The 20,844-nt window shown below is 40.5% G+C and overlaps 1 protein-coding gene across 1 annotated transcript in view; it reads right to left on the reverse strand.

Moving 5' to 3' along the window:
- The window catches only part of SMURF2 (SMAD specific E3 ubiquitin protein ligase 2), a 115,685-nt gene extending 95,239 nt beyond the window's left edge, over positions 1-20,446 (reverse strand). Inside the window, exon 1 of the mRNA XM_072991003.2 lies at positions 20,068-20,446. Coding sequence (XP_072847104.1) covers positions 20,068-20,119 — 52 coding nt within the window. The 5' untranslated portion in view covers positions 20,120-20,446. The remainder of the gene's footprint in view (positions 1-20,067) is intronic.
- Positions 20,447-20,844: the final 398 nt, after the last annotated feature.

Here is a 20,844-nt window from a genome sequence, read left to right on the forward strand (position 1 = left end):
TGTTCTCCTTGCAGTCCAGGGGACTCTCAAGAGACTCCTCCAGCACCACAATTCAAAGGCATCAATTCTTTGGCAGTCTGCTTTCTTTATGGTCCAGCTCTCACTTCCATACATCACGACAGGAAAAACCATAGCTTTGACTATTTGGACTTTTGTTGGCAAGGTGATGTCTCTGCTTTTTAAGATGCTATCAAGGTTTGTCATCGCTTTCCTCCAAAGAAGCAGGCGTCTTTTAATTTCGTGGCTGCTGTCTCCATCTGCAGTGATCATGGAGCCCAAGAAAGTAAAATCTGTCACTGTCTCTATATCTTCCCCTTCAATTTCCCAGGAGGTGATGGGACCAGTGGCCATGATCTTAGTTTTTTTGATGTTGAGTTTCAGGCCGTTTTTTGCACTCTCCTCTTTCACCCTCATTACAAGGTTCTTTAATTTCTCCTCACTTTCTGCCATCAGAGTGATATCGTCTGCATATCGGAAGTTGTTGATATTTCTTCCGGCAATCTTAATTCCGGTTTGGGATTCCTCCAGTCCAGCCTTCTACTCTGCATATAAGTTAAGTAAGCCGTGGGACAATATACAGCCTTGTCGTACTCCTTTCCCAATTTTGAACCAATCAGTTCAAAGGGGAACCTTTACCTTTACCTAATTCAGGTTTCATAATAATCATACACTTCCTTATCTTGCTTATCCATCCAGTTTGCCATAGTCTGATTCATCAGTTATTCGTTAGTTATTAATAGCTTATCCTCTTCACATTTATCTACAATTAGGCTGCTACTCGTATTCTGCCACTTGTATTCACTTGTAGTGGAGAATTCTGACTAAATGCAATATTCTCCATAGCAAGTTTGTTCACTCTCCCTGGTCCAGTTTTCCTTTATATTACACAGAATAAATAAAAATAAACAATTTTTAAAAAGTTTTGATTAACAATGAACATAAAACGTAACAGAACATTATAAACAACAATACATTACAAAACCTAAAAAACAAATAAACCCAGAACACATAAAACTTCAAAACAATTGTAACAAAAATGCCCCTCCCCACTAGGACCCTTGGATATATAGCCAATTTTCTTCCCTTCATGGAGTCCCCTTCCCCTTCCAAAATTACAGTGACTCTTGCAGTGGTGTGCTTCCCTTCCCCTTTATTAGCACGTAATGAATAAATCTGCCCCAGATATCTGTAATCGTATACCTTTTTAATCATCCCTTATTTACTTTAAAAATATACACTAGTTTGTTTTCAATAGCTATATTCCATACTTCTTGATACCATTCATTTAATTGAAAATCATACTTTATTTTCCAATTCTTAGCTATCAATAATCTTGCTGCTAATAAATTCAAAATTAATTCTCTAGTTGACCAATTACATTGCTCCTTGTCAAATATTGATAAAAGTGCTATTTTAGAGCATACCTCTAATTTTCTTAGCTATTTCATTTCCATAAAAAACAGTTGTCAAAATTTCAATACATTCTTACATTCCCACCACATATGAAAATAAGGACCAGTTTTCTGACATCCTCTCTAATACAATCTAGAATAATTTGCATTTATTTGATTTAATTTCACTGGAATTATATAGCATCTCCAAACTAAGCAAAAATTTTCCTTCATCCTTACAGACATATGTAGATTTCAATATTCTTATATCGCATATTTTCTCTAAACAAACAGTACTTATTTCTTCCCTCAAATCATATTCCCACAATCATCTAAGCAAATCCTGTTGATCTTCCACTTCCACTTAAATGGGTTTTAATGAGATTTTAAAAAATCTGATGCTTGATGATGATTAAATTTGATCAGATACCAGTTTGTCCTACTTGTAATGTCGAACACTAGAACTTCCAGGGTCTAGGACTTTTTCTTCCACAATGTTATGCATTTGTTATTATTTGTTGATTTCAACACTCAAGTGTCAATTTAGTATGAAAGAGATTCCTTTGTGAGACAGTATTATTTTTGTTATTTTACATTGACGTTGCATTCCCTGTGACGACCTGGACGGAAAGTTAGCTGTTTGTTTCACAGTAACTTTTAATATACTTCTCTTCAAACCGCATTTGTAAAGTAGAAATGTACATTTTGTGGATTGCAATTTTATAGTCCCCTTAATAATTTAAATACTCTATACATACAAAATTTCAAACCTTGACAAATCAATGTAAATAAAACGTCGTCTTGAATGAATTCGAAATAACTTTAATATAGTAGGACCCCATATCTGAAGGGAATCAGTTCCATGATATGCCATGGATACCTGAAACTGTGCATATAGGAACTCTATAAAAGTAGAAGGAGGTGGGACAAAGACCACAAAGTGGTGCCCTTGTATGTTGTATATAGGGCTGCAGTAAACTGCAGATGTATTGTGAAATTATGGATACCAGTCCCACAGATACAGGGGTCCTACTGTATATGATCCCAGTGTGCTTGTTTTCTAATAAAAAAAGGAAGAAAATATGAGTTAATACATTTCTAATCTCATCTTCTCCTGAGAAACCAGTGGTATAAAAAATCTACACAGGGTTCCTACTGTACACAGTATGGCCTTCCTATCCACAGGATCAGGATCTGCTGATTCATTTATCCGCTGCCTGAAAATACTAAACAAAAAACCCTAAGAAATACATGCAGTATTTATATTTATTTCCAGGATGTATTTACCAGAACTGGCCACTAAAGGGAGCCAAAGATCATGCAACATATAGAGTTCAATACTTTGGTGTTTTCTGGCATCTGCTGGAGCAGTAGTCTCCAACCTTTGGCCTCCAGATGTTCTTGGACTTCAACTCCCTGGCCAGCAGAGGTGGTGGTGAAGGCTTCAGGGAGTTGTAGTCCAAGAACATCTGGAAGCCCAAGGTTGGGGACCACTGTGCTGGTGGACTTGGAACCAATTACCTGCAGATACTGTGGTTCTACTGTACTTAGGAAAATAATTAAGAACAGTGCACAAAATAAAATTTAATCCATGAAACAGGAACGATGGCAACTTTCATTGATTCCCTTATTGCTCTGTAGTTCCCCACACTTTATAGTGCTCCACTTGCTCAAGAATCACCCAATACTCTTCAGTATATCTGGGGAAGGCACAGGGGACTACAAGTGTTGGGAGCATCAATAAAAATCATTACCTGACCCTATTTTTCTTGCAAAACTCTGCTACCTGTAAAAAGGAGGTAGTTAGATTTTATCCTTGACATTAAAAATCTACTATCTGATCTGAAACATACTTAAGCATGATTACACAGCCTGTTTTATGGCATAATATCTTCCATAATGTACATCTGCAGGACACAGATTGTTTCTAATCTCACATGCATTATTAACACATGACACAAAAAGAGAGAAAATCTATCCTGTACTATTTCTATGGTTGCAGACTCTCCCATTGCCAAGGGGTAGCTGAGCAGGTTTGGAAACTGCTTGGAGAAATGTAATGAAAATCCGGTGTACATTCAGGAGTCACTAAATCCATCAACAATAATGTAAAGTTTTGTCCAAAGAAGAGAGGGAGTTTCAGCCATGCCAGTCAAATCAACAGAGAACTTTATTCTGACTTGTGTCTCTGCCTAATTTGTCCATCCCAACAGAGCAACTGAAGTGTCTTCAATATTTTTCAAATGGATAACACCCACAGTTTCCTCCTCTCAGTAGCTCTCAGTGTAGCCCTAGATCTGCTCCACATGTAGCACAACTTAAACTAATCAAATCTGTGCTCCTGCACATCATCATGTAACTATTTTCCCCATACCTAGAAACACCTTACTTTCACCCAGTTAACACATACTTTTTGTATTCCTTCATATCCAGCATGTAGGCGACGAGAAACTTGAAAGCTTGATCACTGCTGTGTAAGATTTTCTTTAGTTCAACAGTACTTACTACTGTTATATTTTTAGATATTTCACTTTTGGAGGAACAGATTACCTACCACACTCCACATCGCAGAATCAGTTCCAGAATCATATTTTGGACGAAAAGCAGGAATACAACCTTTCTGCAACCAAGAGCAATACTGTATGTAGCTAGTTCTCACTTTACATAAATGAAAATTTTGTTTTATAGTGGATCTGAAGATGTAGGAGTGTTTTTGGTAGCCAAAAGGGAAGATTCCGAAAGCAAAATTAAAAACCTGACTGGCTTCTCCAAGTACGATCCCAGAATAGAAGCCAAAGCTGAATGATCTGCTAAAATATTTATTTATTTATTTATTTATTTATTTATTTATTTATTTATTTATTTATACATACATACATACATACATACATACATACATACATACCCCGCCTATCTGGACCACGGGACAACTCATATTTTCTCAGAAAAAAATACACAATTTCCATCTATTATAATGTTGTTCTCATACACTCCTGCCTAGGAATCATTTTTTAAAAAGCCATTAAAAAACCATGTGTCAGAACCAGAGTGTGACTCAAGGGATAGGTATTCCCCCTTAACAATCACATTGAGACGCTTAATAAAATCATATGACCTCTACACCTTACCGATGAGTAAAAATTAAGTCACCAGCTGTACGCCTTAGAAAGATTACATAGCTATTACCCCTTATGACAAAAGATCAATTGTCACAACCCTGCACCTTAGGCACCTACAGACTGGGTAAAGGACTGAAGTACTGTATGTCTAAGATGATGATGATGATGCATCTTCATTTTGTTTTAAGTTATTACCAAATGTATATAATTCATCCTTTTCTCAAAGTTTAAAATGTGCTTGCATGGGAAAAAATACTTGATAAAAATTTTAAAGAACAATACTGAGATTAAGGATCATAGTTCTGTTTAATATTATACTTCTGGTCCATGAAGATGAAGAGCAATGCTAGTGATATAAATTCACAACCAGTACTTTAAAAATCTAATACATTACTGGAAAGTGGAAAAACAAGTTTTTCTGCTTTGCAGTGCTCAGCAAAATATTTTAGCCAATGAAACAACTCAAGGCTGAAAAGTGAGCAGAACAAAAGAACAGTTTGTCATAAAGAAATCTCTCTATAAAGACCTGAAGCATATTTAACTAAGAAAAATACATGTCAGTCAACAAAGTGATTCACTTCAACACAAATGTTACAATAACCATGCAAAGGGATACCCAACCAGCAGCATTATCAATTCAGTTCATCAGTGCATCTAGGGAGCTGCTTTACTCTAAGTATTCTGTTTAGGAATAGAATGAAGCATTCATTTCTTTTGCACTTGAAAACTAAATAGTACGGAAATGAAAATGGTATAAATTCTCTACTAGAAAAATGAGTAAAAAATAAAGACATAACTTGGTTGCTCAGCCCTGTCAGTCACCATAACTGACATCAAATCACAGATACACTTCAACAAACAATGACCTTTACTTCAAGAGTGCTTGATGGCGGAAAATAAGTGTGTTATTATGTATCTGGCTGAAATGTTTACTACCAAAATTATAAGATCATAACAAAAAAGAGTGGAAATGAAAAAAAATTCATTGTCAGTATGTATTCAGTCTTACCTCTTCACAAATTCTATTAATCAGTTCACTTCTGATCGATTATTTTACATTGCATAGCAAACAGTAACATTATCATTATTATACTTTCTCCTTGTATATCTGTATCACAGGCTTGTAGAAGTAAGGAACATGGACATATAATAACATCAAAACACAGGATTTCTGTTCTAGATAATAATATATTGGAAGAGGAATACCTGGCATGGTATTGTAATTCCTATGGTTTTTACAATGTTTCATTGTGCCCATACATACACACCTTGGCCTGGCTGTACTTTATCTCAGCCAGCCATAATTTTTCCTCCCAAGATTTTCCTTACTCTTCTAGTTCTCAAGGAAACAAACAGCTGCTATAAACATACAACATCTCAGAAACATTCCTGTACTGTTTAATGAAAACACAAAGGCCTGAAAACAAACATCTGCTAAAAAAGCCAAGATTTTTGTTGCCTTGTTTTCTACCTCTTTTATTCTGAAGGCTTGGTAAAAACACAGAATTTTTTAAAAATTACTAAAATACATCAAGACATGAAAAACTTTAAACCATACAGCAAATGTTACTTTTTCAGTCCCCACAGTCTGCAAAGGCTTGAAGATCTGTTATGATCACTGCAGTTAAAAATGAATGAATGAATAAAAAAGCAAGAAAAGGAAACGCAGAACAAAATCTTAATTTCCCTTGCTTGTTTGTGTAAAACTTGGCTTTTCTAACTTACTGCCTCCATCATCATCATCATTTTTAAATTTGTCAGGAATCATTCCAATAAAATATTACAATAGCAATGTGTGCATTAAAAGATTAACTTATTTCTCCTTTCTCTCCAAATCTGAAGACTGTTCATGAGAAATGTTAAATAAATATTTGATTACTTTACGGTTTTAAATCTTGAGTTAAATCTTGGTGGTCCACAGCAGCAAAATATATTTAAAAGGGGTTTGTGGTAAATAAAAGGTTAAAAACTGGACCATACAGACCTTATAATTTGATTTTATAACTTCAGAGTGTGCTTTTCTCTCTTGCCTTACCATGGCCACAATCTACATTCTATACCTATAGTATCTTGCCTAAACATGAAATCTTGAGGTTCCATAAACTTACCTACACTTCTGTGCCTATTTTCTGGTTATGTGCGGTCAAGTCAGAACTGACATATAGAGTTCCTCCCAATGCTTTCAAGATAAATGTGATATTTAAGGAGTGGTTTTACCAGCTCCACACACAGTCAGTTTCCATGGCTGAACAGGGGATTTGATCTTAGGCCTCCCAAATCCTAGTCCATCACTCTACAGAGGTACCTTGCTTTACGAAAGCCTCAGTTTACATAATTTTCAGCTTACAAACCAAAATCCATAGAAAATAATGGCCCGGTTTACATTCTTTTTCTTTCCCGCTGTACAAAAGGGTTTCCCCACGATGCATTGCGCCTGGAGGTTTCTAGCGCCACCCCCATTCCTAGCGCAATCCATGTACTGTATTGGTTTACAAAATTTCCGCCTGACATAACATCCCATAGGATGCATTAATTTCATGAACTGAGGTACACCTGTATCCACTACACCAGCGGTTCCCAACCTTTTTGGGACTGTGGACTAGTTAGGGGGTGCGGGCTCCACGCAAGGGGGTGCGGGCTCCACGCAAGGGGGTGGGGGCACCCCCATGCTCACGAGTGGGTATGTCACACTTGCATACCCACCCACAAGCGCAACATGCCCACCCACGAGTGTAACACACCCACTGTGCGTGTGAAGGCGGAGATCCATCTCCACGGCCCAATTCCAGGAAGCCCACGGACCAGCACCGGGCCGTGGACGGGGGGTTGGGGACCCCTGCACTATGCCGCATTGGGTATCTCTGCCTATTTAGTTGGTCCATGAAGATATTGACAGAAACTCTGTTGCTTCAAGTTACATGATCTAAGGCTGATAATGTCATCAGCTGATGTGAGGGAGGAATAAAGCATTCCCAACTTCTCCTTCAAAGTTCCCAAGGCTCAGTGGGATCCTTTTTTTCATCCGGAAGCTAATGGGGCTGCAGGAACCAGAGCCTTTCAATCAATCAACCAATCACTGCTGCCTGCAATTCTCTGTAATTAAAGATTTTCCCCTCCTGTCCTATAGTACCCAGTGACTTCTTGATTATATGAAGAGGATTCCAAGGCTGCAGAAGGCAGCCTTGGGACCTTTGAGGAGAAATCAGAAATGTTTTATTTCCAATCAATATGGCAGATGAGATCATCGGTGTTATGGAGCACAACTTGCGGAAATAGAATTTCAGCTGCTGACTGACTATAGATGTTTGACTCTGTAAGATGATTATACTTGCAGGACAATTTTATAAGCTTGCAAGTGTCTTACTACGAATCACATATTTAATCGCTATTTGACTGTCATGTACTAACACAGAAGAAATCTGCTCCTTTGAAGTCCTTGAAGATCATCCAGGACCGAGCACTGCAGATGGAAAGCTGGGTTCAGCACTACTCTGAGCTACATTTCAGAGAGAATATAGTAACCGAAGAGGCATCAAGTGCCTGCCTGTCTTGGAAGAGTTGGACAGTGAACCAGAAATAAAACTGGCCTTGGATTCCCTCACCACTGGCAAGGCACCTGGGAAGGATAACATCCCTGCTGAAGTGCTGATGTGCTATAAAGAGATCATCACCATCAAGCTGTATGAAATCTTTTGTCTTTGCTGGAGCGAAGGTGGAGTACCACAGGACATGAAGGATGCAAACATCGTCACATTGTATAAGAGCAAAGGAGACGGGGCGACTGCAATAACTACCGTGGCATCTCTCTTCTCAGCGTTGTAGGGAAGCTGCTTGCCCGTGTTGTGCTGAAGAGACTACAGATACTTGCAGACAGAGTCTATCCAGAATCACAGTGTGGATTTCAAGCTAATAGATCCACCACTGACATGGTCTTTTCCTTCAGACAGTTGCAGGAGAAATGTAGGGAACAACAACAGCCACTCTTTGTGGCCTTCATAGGGGCAGCCTTTTTAAAATACTTCCCAAGACTGGATGTCCACCTCGACTCCTTAACATCATCAGGTCCTTTCATGAGGAAATGAAGGGCACTGTAGTTTTTGATGTCTCAACATCAGATCCCTTTGGCATCCGAAGTGGAGTGAAACAGGGCTGCGTCCTTGCGCCGACCCTGTTTGGGATCCTTTTTTGCTGTTATATTGAAGTACGCCTTTGGAACTGCAACAGAAGGTGTCTATCTCCAGACCAGATCAGATGGAAAGCTCTTTAATCTCTCTAAATTGAGGGCGAAGACCAAAGTCCAGTTGAAATGCATGCAGGACTTCCTCTTCGCCGATGATGCAGCTGTTGTTGCCCATTCTGCTGAAGAGCTCCAACAACTTATGAATCATTTTAGTAAGGCCTGCCAAGACTTTGGACTAACTATCAGCCTGAAGAAAACACAAGTCATGGGCCAGGGTGTGGACTCACCTCCCTCTATTACCATCTCTACACAAGAATTAGAGGTTGTTCATGACTTTGTGTACCTTGGCTCAAAGATGTCTGATACTCACTCCCTAGATGTCGAGCTGGATAAACGCATTGGCAAAGCAGCTACCATGTTCTCTAGACTCACAAAGACAGTATGGCTCAATAAGAAGCTGACGACACATACCAAGATCCAGGTCTATAGAGCCTGTGTCCTGAGCACACTCCTGTACTGCAGTGAGTCCTGGACCCTTCATGCATGGCAGGAGAGGAAGCTGAACACCTTCCATATGCGTTGCCTCCAACAGATTTTTGGTATCACCTGGCAGGACAAAGTTCCAAATAGAGTAGTCCTAGAACGAGCTTGAATTTTTAGCATATATACATTACTGAAACAGCGTACGTTGGCTTGGGCACGTCGTGAGAATGGCTGATGGTCGGATTCCAAAGGATCTCCTGTATGGAGAATTAGTGCAGGGAAACTGTCCCAGAGGGAGACCACAGCTGTGATACAAGGATACCTGCAAGCGGGATCTGAAGGCCTTAGGAATGGACCTCAACAGATGGGAAACCCTGGCATCTGAGCATTCAGCCTGGAGGCAGATGTTGCATCATGGCCTCTCCCAATTTGAAGAGACCCTTGTCCAGCAGGCCGAGGCAAAGAGGAAGTCACAAAAGCAGCAAAATCAGGGAGCTGGACAGGGGACAGATTGGATTTGTCTTCAGTGTGGAAGGAATTGTCACTCTTGAATCAGCCTCCTCAGCCACACTAGACACTGTTCCAAGTCCTCCATACACAGCATGTTACCATAGTCTCTCGAGACTGAGGGATGCCTAATCTAACACAGAGGTAAATGATGCACTAGGAATTGTGAAACACATCAGTCTAAGAGTTTGTAATTTTGTTTAGATGTATGATAATTGGCAAGAGAGAGTGCTTGATATAGAAGTGAAGTAAATCAGAGTAACAATTCACACACACCACAAAATTGTGACAAAATAACAGAATAAACAAATAAGTTTTCAGATGCAGATTCAGTAAAAAGAGAGCAGCTTTGACTTAGCAGCAAAAGAAAAGAAGCAAATCAATGATAAGGACATGGTGGTTCCTGCAGACAAGAAATGCCAAGTGCTTAAATGTGAGACTTATCATCAACCATAGCCCAAAAATTCAGTCTTCAATGTTTGATGAATGTTGAAGGTTTTAACCAAGTCGATGTCTTGAAAAAGTCTCTCATGTGAACTCATCTGAGAAATGCTGTTGACACAGTAACTGCTCTATTAGAACGCCCTTTCAAGGAACTGGGCACTGGCTTGTTAGCTAGCTGGTAGTATAAGGTGATCATGCTAACTAACCATTTGGAAAGTCTCTGAGGTGTGACATGTGACACTTCTTTGGTCTCTGGTATCTAATAAAAAATACATTGCCTACGCAAAAGCCTTTGACTATGTGGACCACAGCAAACTATGGCAAGTCCTTAAAGAAATGGGAGCCTTATCTATCTCCTGAGAAATCTATATGTTGAATAGGAAGCAACAGTTAGAACTGGATATGGAATAACTGATTGGTTCAAAATTGGGAAAGCAGTACGACGAGGCTGTATATTGTCTCCCTGCTTATTTAACTTATATGCAGAATACATCATACGAAAGGCTGGACTGGAGGAATCCCAAACCAGAATTAAGATTGCTGGAACAAATATCAACAACCTCAGATAGGCAGATGATACCACTCTGATGGAAGAAAGTGAGGAGAAATTAAAGAACCTCTTAATGAGGGTGAAAGAAGAGAGCACAAAAATGGTCTGAAGCTCAACATAAAAAACACACACAAGATCATGGCCACTGGTCCCATCACCTCCTGGCAAATCGAAGGGGAAGATATGGAGGCAGTGACAGATTTTACTTTCTTGGGCCCCGTGATCACTGCAGATGGTGACGGCAGCCACGAAATTAAAAGACACCTGCTTCTTGGGAGGAAAGCGACGAGAAACCTAAACAGCATCTTAAAAAGCAGAGACATCACCTTGCAAACAAAGGTACGCATAGTCAAAGCTATGGCTTTTCCAGTAGTGTTGTATGGAAGTGAGAGCTGGACCATAAAGGTGGCTGATCGCCCAAGAATTGATGTTCTTGAATTGCGGTGTTGGCAAGGCTCTTGAGAGTCCCCTGGACTGCAAGGAGTTCAAACCTATTCATTCTGAAGGAAATCAACCGTCAGTGCTCATTGGAAGGACAGATCCTGAAGCTCAGGCTTCAATACTTTGGCCATCTCATGAGAAGAGAAGACTCCCGGAAAAGACCCTGATGTTGAGAAAGTGTGAAGGAAATCGGAGAAAGGGATCACAGAGGATGAGATGGCTGGACAGTGTCATCGAAGATACCAACATGAATCTGACCAAACTCCAGGAGGCAGTGGAAGACAGGAGGGCCTGGCATGCTCTGGTCCATGGGGTCACAAAGAGTCAGACACAATTTAACGACTAAACAACAACAACCTAATAAAAAGTCTACTAGACTTATGAAAATCTTTAGTTCTAGAGATGTAAAAGGCAAACATTCTTCAGACATCCATGATTTGAAGTGACTTGTAGGCAATGGAAAAAATGTAGCTTGACATGGAGGCCAAAATCTGACAAAAGGTGCAAGCTACATCTTTTTCCACCTTGCTCTTTGAGTGTACCACAATGAACCAGTCATTTATGTATGGAAATATCATTATGCCCTGAATTCTGAGGTATGCAGTGATTTCATTAAAAAAATCATTGCTCATAAAAAAATTGAGCATAGATAGACCAAAGAGGAACAATCTGAATAGGAATGTTGTTTGCCATGGCAAAGCAGAGAAAACGTCAGCGGAAATAAGAATCTTTGAGGTCTATTAAAGCAAAACAATTTCTTTCTTTTTGAGAAGTAGCAAAATTGTCTACAAGCTTGTATTTTGGTCTTTTTTGACTAAAGGTTGGAATCAGAGGATTTCTTTTTCCTTTTCTGCTGGTGGTGTTGATTTCAATTGTTTACAAGTGGAAGTTAGGAACTGGGGTTTCTTGGCTGGGATCTAGCTGAAGTAGGCTGCTCCTCAATAGTCTTAGTACAGGTAGATTCAGTTTAAAGAGCCTTCATGACAAGTTTCTTTGATGGAGTTTTACAAACTGAGACTTCAGAAACTGAGGAGTCCTTAGCCTGCAGAGGCTTTTCCCACAAATAGAACTTCAAGTGGGATTGACATTTTTTGATGACTACTTTTGTGAATTTTTTGCAGAACTGGCAGTATTGCAGTTGGTGACCCTCACCATGGCAATATAAGCATTATAAATGTCTGTCTGTGAGGGGGATTTTATTGTTGTAGGTAATGCACTGTTTGAATAGGTTCATTGGGGCCATAAAAAGATGGGAACAGCTGTTAACTGCAATACCAACTATATACAACTGGTTTGAAGAAACATATGGTAGGAGCTACGAAAAAACCTGAGGTGTTCTCTTAATGGTGGCAGAAACGGAACTGAGGACTATCCTCAGGGTGGGGAGCATGCATGGTAAAAGGACATGTCCTAACATTTTTATGATCTAGAAGATTCCAAGAACATTTGCACTGGTGCAGAACTAATCCATATGTATTTCACAGAAATCACATAGTAGAATACTACTATGTACAGCATGAATTACCTAGGGTTAACTTAATAAATACAGGAGGAAATAGTCCTATATAAACTTTTAGAATGTTCCTTTTCATTTAACTTATAAAATTGAGAATATGTAAAGAAATCACTCTGCCTCTGATATTTTACCCATCTCATATGATGGAATGACAATGATAATCAGACTTTCCAGTTAAATTATAATTCTAACAGTAAATTAATGCATATTCTACATTTAGATCTGGCACTTAAAATTAAGCTCATCTCTGAAAAGACTGGTACAAACAGAATGTCAGGCAATAAATAACAAAAAAAGGCAAGGAAACCTGGAAAAAACAACAATTTGTTGTATTCTGAAAGACCATGGGATTAAGCAATGACAGTCTGAGAAACAGGAGCTAAATCCTAAATTAACAGTTTCATAGGACAGTTATATCACAGTGTCTGCTTCTTCTACTTCAGATTAAAATATATAACTAGTTTCCTATTGATATTCCACTGAGTAGAACATACAGTACCACTAGTGTAGTAACATGGATCACACCACTTATTCAAGTCTTGCCATGGCACAAGCAGTACTGATTCACCATAAAGAAATCCTATTTTTTACTCATTGCCGATAGCAATGCTTGTACAAGCAGTATGATCCCATATTCCTATGATGGCAGGACTTATTGGTCAGCAGAAGCTCAATAGCACACACTGGCCAATTACTCTTTGCTCAGTTTTTAAGTGAGTTTCAACAGACTGAGAGAAACAAGATAGGTAAGTTTCAGACCAGGCTAAAACAAGAAACTAGGTTGCACCCCTTCCTTGGAAAAGATACCCACTTCCCTGGAAATATGTAATTCCACGAGACTTCATCTGAAGGAGCAGAAGACCTAAAGGAGAAAGAACTGCGTGAGCTGTCCCCTCAGCTAGTGACGTCTGAGCAGAAAATAAATATAGAAGTAGGGAAGACCAGAGAAAGTGAGGAGTTGAATGTAGAGGAGAGGAAAAGAAGGGAATCAAAGTGGAAAAAGGAGAAGATTGAAATCTGCCTAGTGGAAGAGAGGGAGGGAGGAGGAGGAGAAGGATTAATTTTGCTTGCGTGGAAGGAGACAGTTCAATATACCGAGAGGGGGAGAAAGGAGATGGAGAGAGAGAAAAGGAGGAAAGAAGGAGAAAGTGGAATATGCGAGAACGCGCGGGTTGTTGGAAGATTTCCTTAATTTGAAAGTAAGAGGGCTGCTACCTGATCCAGATAAATACTGTATAAAGAAAAGAAGATGTCGGAAGAAACCCTAGACTGGACGGTAGTGGTCTTCCCATGAGGACAAGGTCACTCAAGGAAAGTGATTCGACCAGATCCTTCCTTCAAGCACCCACCACCGGAGGGAGATTGGGCCAGACACCCTTGCTGTGGGAGAATATGCGTGGTTCGGAGTGCTCCCTTGAGGAGGCCCACAGATCAGGAACGTTTTGGTCCAGCCTCTCAATGAACCGTGTCAATTTACAGACGGAGTTATCATCTTCACAGTTTGGACACTTACCAGATCTTACTTGTTTTGAACCGATAGAAGTTATAGTAGATTCACCCCCATGTTAAATTAAATAAATCTGTTAAAGTTCACAAAGAGATTCAGTCGTCATTTCCCACCAAAAAGGAGGAACTGTTCCAGGTTTTTAACAAACCCAAACACACTTGGGTTGAGACATACACAGGGGCACACTGTCAGCTTACTACATATACTCTGATTCATCATGGAAATTAGTGAAAAGCAGGATGGAAATTCTTAGAATTTTTTCTTCCTATTCATGGTTTTAAAACAGCTGCCAACCCATCCATTTCACAGTTAATGTTAAAGTTTGCTCTTTTTTTGCCAACATGCAAACTGTCTGTGGGCTCTTTATCTTGAACATTCATGTTCCCCCTGCAAAGCAATAGTTCCAGTTAACAGTTGAGTCTTATAGTTATCTCAATAATACAGAAGCAGTATACTCTGCTTTTGAAGATAAATCCAATTGTTTGGGCAATGTCTTTGTTTATAACAAAGGAAAAGAAATGGACACATAAGTTTCAGTAACACTATTCAGTAGACAGAAGCCACTGAAATGTATTAAATATGAAAAGGGTTGGAACTTGTTTAAGCAGGAGAGCCTGGAATGTGTATTTGGCTATAATTTGGGGTACTATTCTGTTTTTCCTGCAACCTCTCCAGCTCAGTACTGTCCAGCCTGAGAAAGAATCCTGAAGGACTTGAAAGCCAGTACCTTTGTGTAAGATTAATGGTATTGTCCGCACTGGTTTTTCAGTTTTAAATATGGGCACCTATGACCAAGAGATTCAAGCTGTTCTCCACTTACTGACAATCTACAGAACCAGTAAATAAATGTGTCACTGGATCAACTTAACTGAAAAATTTAGACAAATTTTACAGTTCTATTAAACAACAAGATCTTAAGTCCTGTTTAGAAAAGAGAAATTTTCAGAAAATTGTAAACCAAGTCCATCTCCTCAAAAAAAAGTCAGCCACTACATAACCAAAGGATTATTATTTGCTGCAACTGCAATCTGAGAAGAGCAGTTATTATAACAATCAATTTAATTCTTTAGTGTGCCTTTATTTTTGGTATAGACAGATCTGCTTCACCAAAAGGAGCAACAAAGATTATCCAAATCAACCTCCACAGAAGTTTCAGGTTTTCTCACCAGCATACACACACACATACACACACTCACAGACAGAGAGGCCATCAATAGGATCATGACAGCCAGAGGCAATCCAGTGATTTTTGACAGCCCTCCCATCCATTCCAATGCTCCCAAAACCTTAAAGCCTTCCCCAGGGCAAAAGCGAGCCTTAGGGAGCCTTGGAAGCTAAGTTTGGGGGGGGGGGAGAATAGATGCTTTACTTTAATTTAAACTAATTACTCCAACACACAGTTTACACCATGCAAAGTGATGCAATAGGATTTTGTCCATTGATTTAAAACATCTTATTTGCTACTACCTACTTAACTTACCAGCACAATATTTCATTCAGATTATCATACCTATAGTGTTACGTCCCATGCTTACTAGCCTGTGTGTCAATTTAAGATCTTTTCACAAGTGATATACACATTGCAATCTAAAGCAGGTTTGCTCAAAAGTAAATCTACATGAGTTTAACAGGATTTGTTCATTAAATGTGCACAAGATAGCAACTGTACATTTATCATTACTGAATGTCATATGAACAGACTTAAGAATCAGTTTGAAGAAGTGCCTTCTCATACCATTAGTCTCTTTTCAGAAGCCAGTTCGACAAGAGAAATAATTAGAGACACCTTCTCCATAACCCATGTAAAATGACACTGCTGTCATGGGCAATGCTGAGTTGACAGTAGTAAAGTGCAGGGTAATACTTGCTTGAATTCTACTGCAGACAGGAACCAGTCCTTTGTATTACATATTGTCAATATCTGTACACACACTAATCTGTTATAGATTGTTCAGTGATATTTTGACAAGTAAGAAAGTCAGAGTGAAAGATATAGGGCAGAATCCTGTTGTCTGTCAGGCAAAATATTGTGCTCCACAATCTGCCATTGCACAAGTGGAGACTGATCCATCAGAATAAATGGGGCTTATGTGTGCATAAAGAAGTACTATATATCTCCTTGTCCAAATTCAGCTGGTGTTAATCTGGTTGCACTACAGACCACTGTGTACATGGATCTAACAGGATTCTGACCTCCGAATAACTATGGAAATGCCAGCTATCCAGAAAATGAGAAGTATGTCTATACAGCAGTTACAGAACAGAGATTTAAATAAACTGTTAAACACTTAGTGCAAAGGCATGCGAAACATTTCTTAAACATTCTTAAAACCTCACAAAGAATCAATCTTTTATTTCTAAATCAGGCCTAGGCTAAATATTTTATTTGGCTTCTCAGGACAGAGCAAGAAGTTGGGCATTAGCTCTAGATCAGTTCCTGGACATACATCAAACACTGTCCTGTCATCTATCCAGTCAGCCAAAACAGTGTTTCCATCTAAAAGTTTTTGTCCTGAAAACAGCTAATTGAATCCAGTTATTCCAATATATTTTTCACACTCTATCCCATCATACTCTGAGATCATAAATTTGAAATAAATGTATATTACATGCTGACTACAGAATCAGTACAGGGCAAGAGAAAACGTTAAAGCTTCATGTTAAAATGTAACAACAAAACATATCAAGATTCTTAGATTAAAACAGCTTCCTAACACTTCAATCCTGTATGTGTTTGGTCATAAATAAGTCCCATTTAGTTCAATTAAGCTTACTCCCAAGCAAGTGTGAAAACGATTGAAGTCTTATGTATTTCAATTCAAAATAAACTTAGCATTTAGAAGTTCCTAAAGCATGGGTAATCAAAACTACAGAACACATGAGGTTGAGGAATTCCAAAGTAAACCTTGGGAAAACTACTTATAACCTAGTCCTACACATATTTATTCAGAAGTGTCACTGAATCAGTGTGCTTACTTCCAAACAGATGAACACAGGACTAAGTCTTAACAACCACACTTTAGTGCTTAAGGTCTTTCTCCCATAGAAACTTCACTGAAATAAAGACTGTAAAGAACTTTCCCTGTAGAAAAGGGGAGTTTACATGCAATACCTACAATTAATTCTAACCAAAAAAAAATTACTTGTTCACAAAAGCTCACATCAAAATACAGTATAGCAGTTATTCTTTAAGATGTCATAGTGTTTTTTCTTTTTCTTTTTTTGACAAATGTAAGAGTGTGTGATGTTTTTCATTGGACCACTAAAAATCAAACAAATTGCAAGTTTTCATAGAGAAAAATCCACTTCTTCAGGCTTAACACAACCCCTTCATGGAGAGTACAGAAAAATTGAACACAAAATTGTACACAATAACAAAAAAGTCTCACTTCAATAATTCTTTTTGATAAAACCATAATATCTGCTCATGCATTCTACTTCTATCAACATCTTGGCATCCAAAGTCCCTTACAATATTCCTTAATTCTTTCATATAAAGCAAACTACTACAGTTTCCCCCACTGCCCTTCAAAGCTCCATTTCTACCTATCAAATCACACTGGCAAAAAGAGTGCACCACTCCAGCAACTGCTTGCTTACATGCATCCTTACTATTGAATAAAAATACAATGAGAAATAATTTATTCCTTTTGGCTCTTACATAAGAACACATCATGAAGCACTATCATGAAGTAGAATCCTATATTCAAATTCTAAGGGGGGAAATGGAATCTGAAGTAGAAGTACAGATGCCAAAGACAACTGTCTAAAAACACTTCTTCCCTTAGGCATCAGCAGAATTTTAAGTTTAAAAGCAAGCTTTTGTTTCATAATACTGCAGCTTAGTAAGCCTCAAAAACAGTACCATAACTATTCAAGATTCCAACAAACTTGTTCCAAGAAATTATTTCTAAGGTGTTTACACAGAGGAACTATAAGAACCCTATATAAGTAAACATACAATTTGTTAGTCTGAAAACTCAAAAGCTCAAGACAGTTACAGTGTTGTTATCATAATCATTACAGTATTAAAAGCTGGATGTCGTCTACAATCCTATGTAAATTTACCTGGGAGTAAGCTGCACTTAACACATTACCCCTGACTAACCATGTACAAGGCTACACCACAAGTTAAATGAAAACTTGTATATTCCTACTTTGTTAGAATTTACAAAATGTAAATATCAGCTTTCAAACTATGCAAAAATTATACAGTAATTGCATTTTAGGAAAAGTTAAATTAAATCGCTATTATGTCTGATTGGTATCTGCCATCCTGTTTTCATACACTTCTCTTATGGCTGCAATCCTACATACATTTAATTAAGAGTAACTCTTACTGAAAACATACATAAGAATGGATTATATTTGCCTTGTTTTTAAACACAAAGTACGGTAAACTTCAGATTTATTCTGCAAGAGATATCCCAACATTTTTGGAAATAATTCCTTCCTATTTTCACTCCCCTCCTTCAGACAGGATTACAATGACATAAAGCACTATATTAAAAAAAAAACCTCCTGAATGATCTATGTTTTAACATGCTGCAGCATGGGAAACTATACTGAGATAACCTTACACTACCTTTACCAGAAACGTTTATTCATGCAGGGCAAGCACAGCCAGACCAAAACAAACGATACAAAGAGGCTAACGACTGATTCAAGTTTATGGTGACAGAAGAGAGGATAAACTATCTCTTTGGCCCCTCGAGGTTGGAACTTAACACTGCTCCTTTAGCAGATTGAGCCTCCCGCATCGCAAGATCCATTACCTGATTCATACCTCACAAACTGTTTTTGCAGATTTAATGAATCGCCCCGAATCTTTAAAATTTTGAGGCTGGGGGAAGGGTTGGAAGCTGGGGGGGGTGGTGGAATAACATACACAACACAACGCTTCCTCTGCACGTTCAGTTTTGCTTTGAAAGAAGGCTTTGCCATTTGCAACAAGCAGCCCCTTCACACGTCGTCTCGTCGTGCACCCTTTCACCTAGAAACTTCCCAACTTCCTTGCCCTGCCACGAACACCTTAGCAATCCCCCAAACCGACCCACACACCGCCTTCGGCTGCCGAAAGCTTGGGGGGGGGGGGGAGAAATGTCGGGTGAAGACTGCTTTTTTTTTTCCCCTCCGGAGGCCCAGAGGCTTTCGAAAGCGTCCTTCAGACGGACTACACAGGTTCAATCTCAAATACACATGGAAACAGCTCCCTCGCTTGTTCCCAGTCGGTTGAGCCCTCATGCACTCCCCACCACCACCAAAAACCCTTCAGGTTCGGAACTCGTCCCGTGTCTTGTCTTTAAAATAAAATAAAATAAAATAAAATAAAATAACCAACTGTGTTCCCAAAATGTTCTCTCCCGACGGCTCCCCCCCACCCCCAGCCCCCTACAAACACATGGGGCCCTCTGGTCCTTCACCCTCCCCATTCAATGCACTCAAGCGCCCCACAACGTCGGTCCTCCCCCCACCTCAAGCCTCGTCCAAAACTTTCTGGGCCCCCTTCCCCCCCCCAAGGGCTTCTCCGAAAGACGGCAAGCAAAAACTAACCCCGAACTACTGCTTTCTTCAAAAGAACCACCCCAACACCCCTCACGACTTCAGACGCGCCTTCCCGCCCCCCCCGCCACCGCCGACGACCCAGTTCGTATTAAATACGGGCACTCAAAACACCCACAAGGGAGGAAAAAAGCAAGGGACCCCTTCCTTCATTCCTCCCCCCCCCAACACACTCCTCCTTTCCCATTCTTCTTCGGTCTGTTTCCTCAAAGGCTCCCCTCGGTTCCCTTCAGAAACCACAAGGAAAACAAGGCCCCGCGCCGACCCGGCCCCTTCACGGGGCTCCCTGGTCTCGTGTGAATGGAGCGCCCGTGTATGTGTGTGTGTGTGTTGGGGAGGGGTTTGTTTGCCCCTCCGACCCTCTCACCTGTCAGGCGTAGCTTGACGGGCCCGTTCCTCCGGGCCCCTTGGTTGGACATGACCCCGTGGGGACTCCGAGGGCTCGGCGGCGGCGGAGGAGGGTGCTTGCCTTCCCGGGGGCCCTCCCTGCCGGGGACGGCGTCGGCGTCGGGAAGGAAAGGAAGCCGGGGGACAGGGAAAGGGCGGGTAGAAGGGAGGGGAAAAGACCCGCTAATGGAGTCGGGCTGGACGCGGCTCAGAGAAGCAGGAGCAGCAACGGCGGCGGCGGCAGCCGCCGAAGAAGGAAAGCCCCGGATGTGCCCAGTGTCGCCATGAGCGGGGCGAAGCGTCAGGAGGAGGAGGAGGAGGAAACGCAGCCGCCTTTCCTTTCTTTCCGCCCCCTTGCCCGAGGCTCAGGCGGCGAGTACAACAAAGCAGGAGGCGAGACGGGGCGGAGGGCGTTGTTGACCTGAGGCGAGCGGGGGGGGGGGGGGAATCGCGGCTGGCTGTGCGTGGTGGACACAAAGGACCCGCCGCGCTCTGTGCCGCCTCCGCACCATCAGGTGCTTCAAAAATCTGTTCTCTTCACTCCCTTCCTCCTCCTTTTTCTCTCTGGCCTTTGAGGAGAAAGAGTAAGGGGGAAAGGCTCTCTTCTCTCTCGTCGCAAGAATGGGGAGCCCTTCCATACCCCTTTTCCCGGCCGGCCCCTGAAGGAAAGCGTGGCCCCGGCCATCACCCCCCCCACTCCCCCCCCCTTCTCTCTCTCTCTCCCCCGGACTCTCCGGTGCCAACGAGACCCCTGGGG

Source organism: Pogona vitticeps, chromosome 2 (assembly GCF_051106095.1).
Source record: "Pogona vitticeps strain Pit_001003342236 chromosome 2, PviZW2.1, whole genome shotgun sequence".
NCBI lineage: Eukaryota > Metazoa > Chordata > Lepidosauria > Squamata > Agamidae > Pogona > Pogona vitticeps.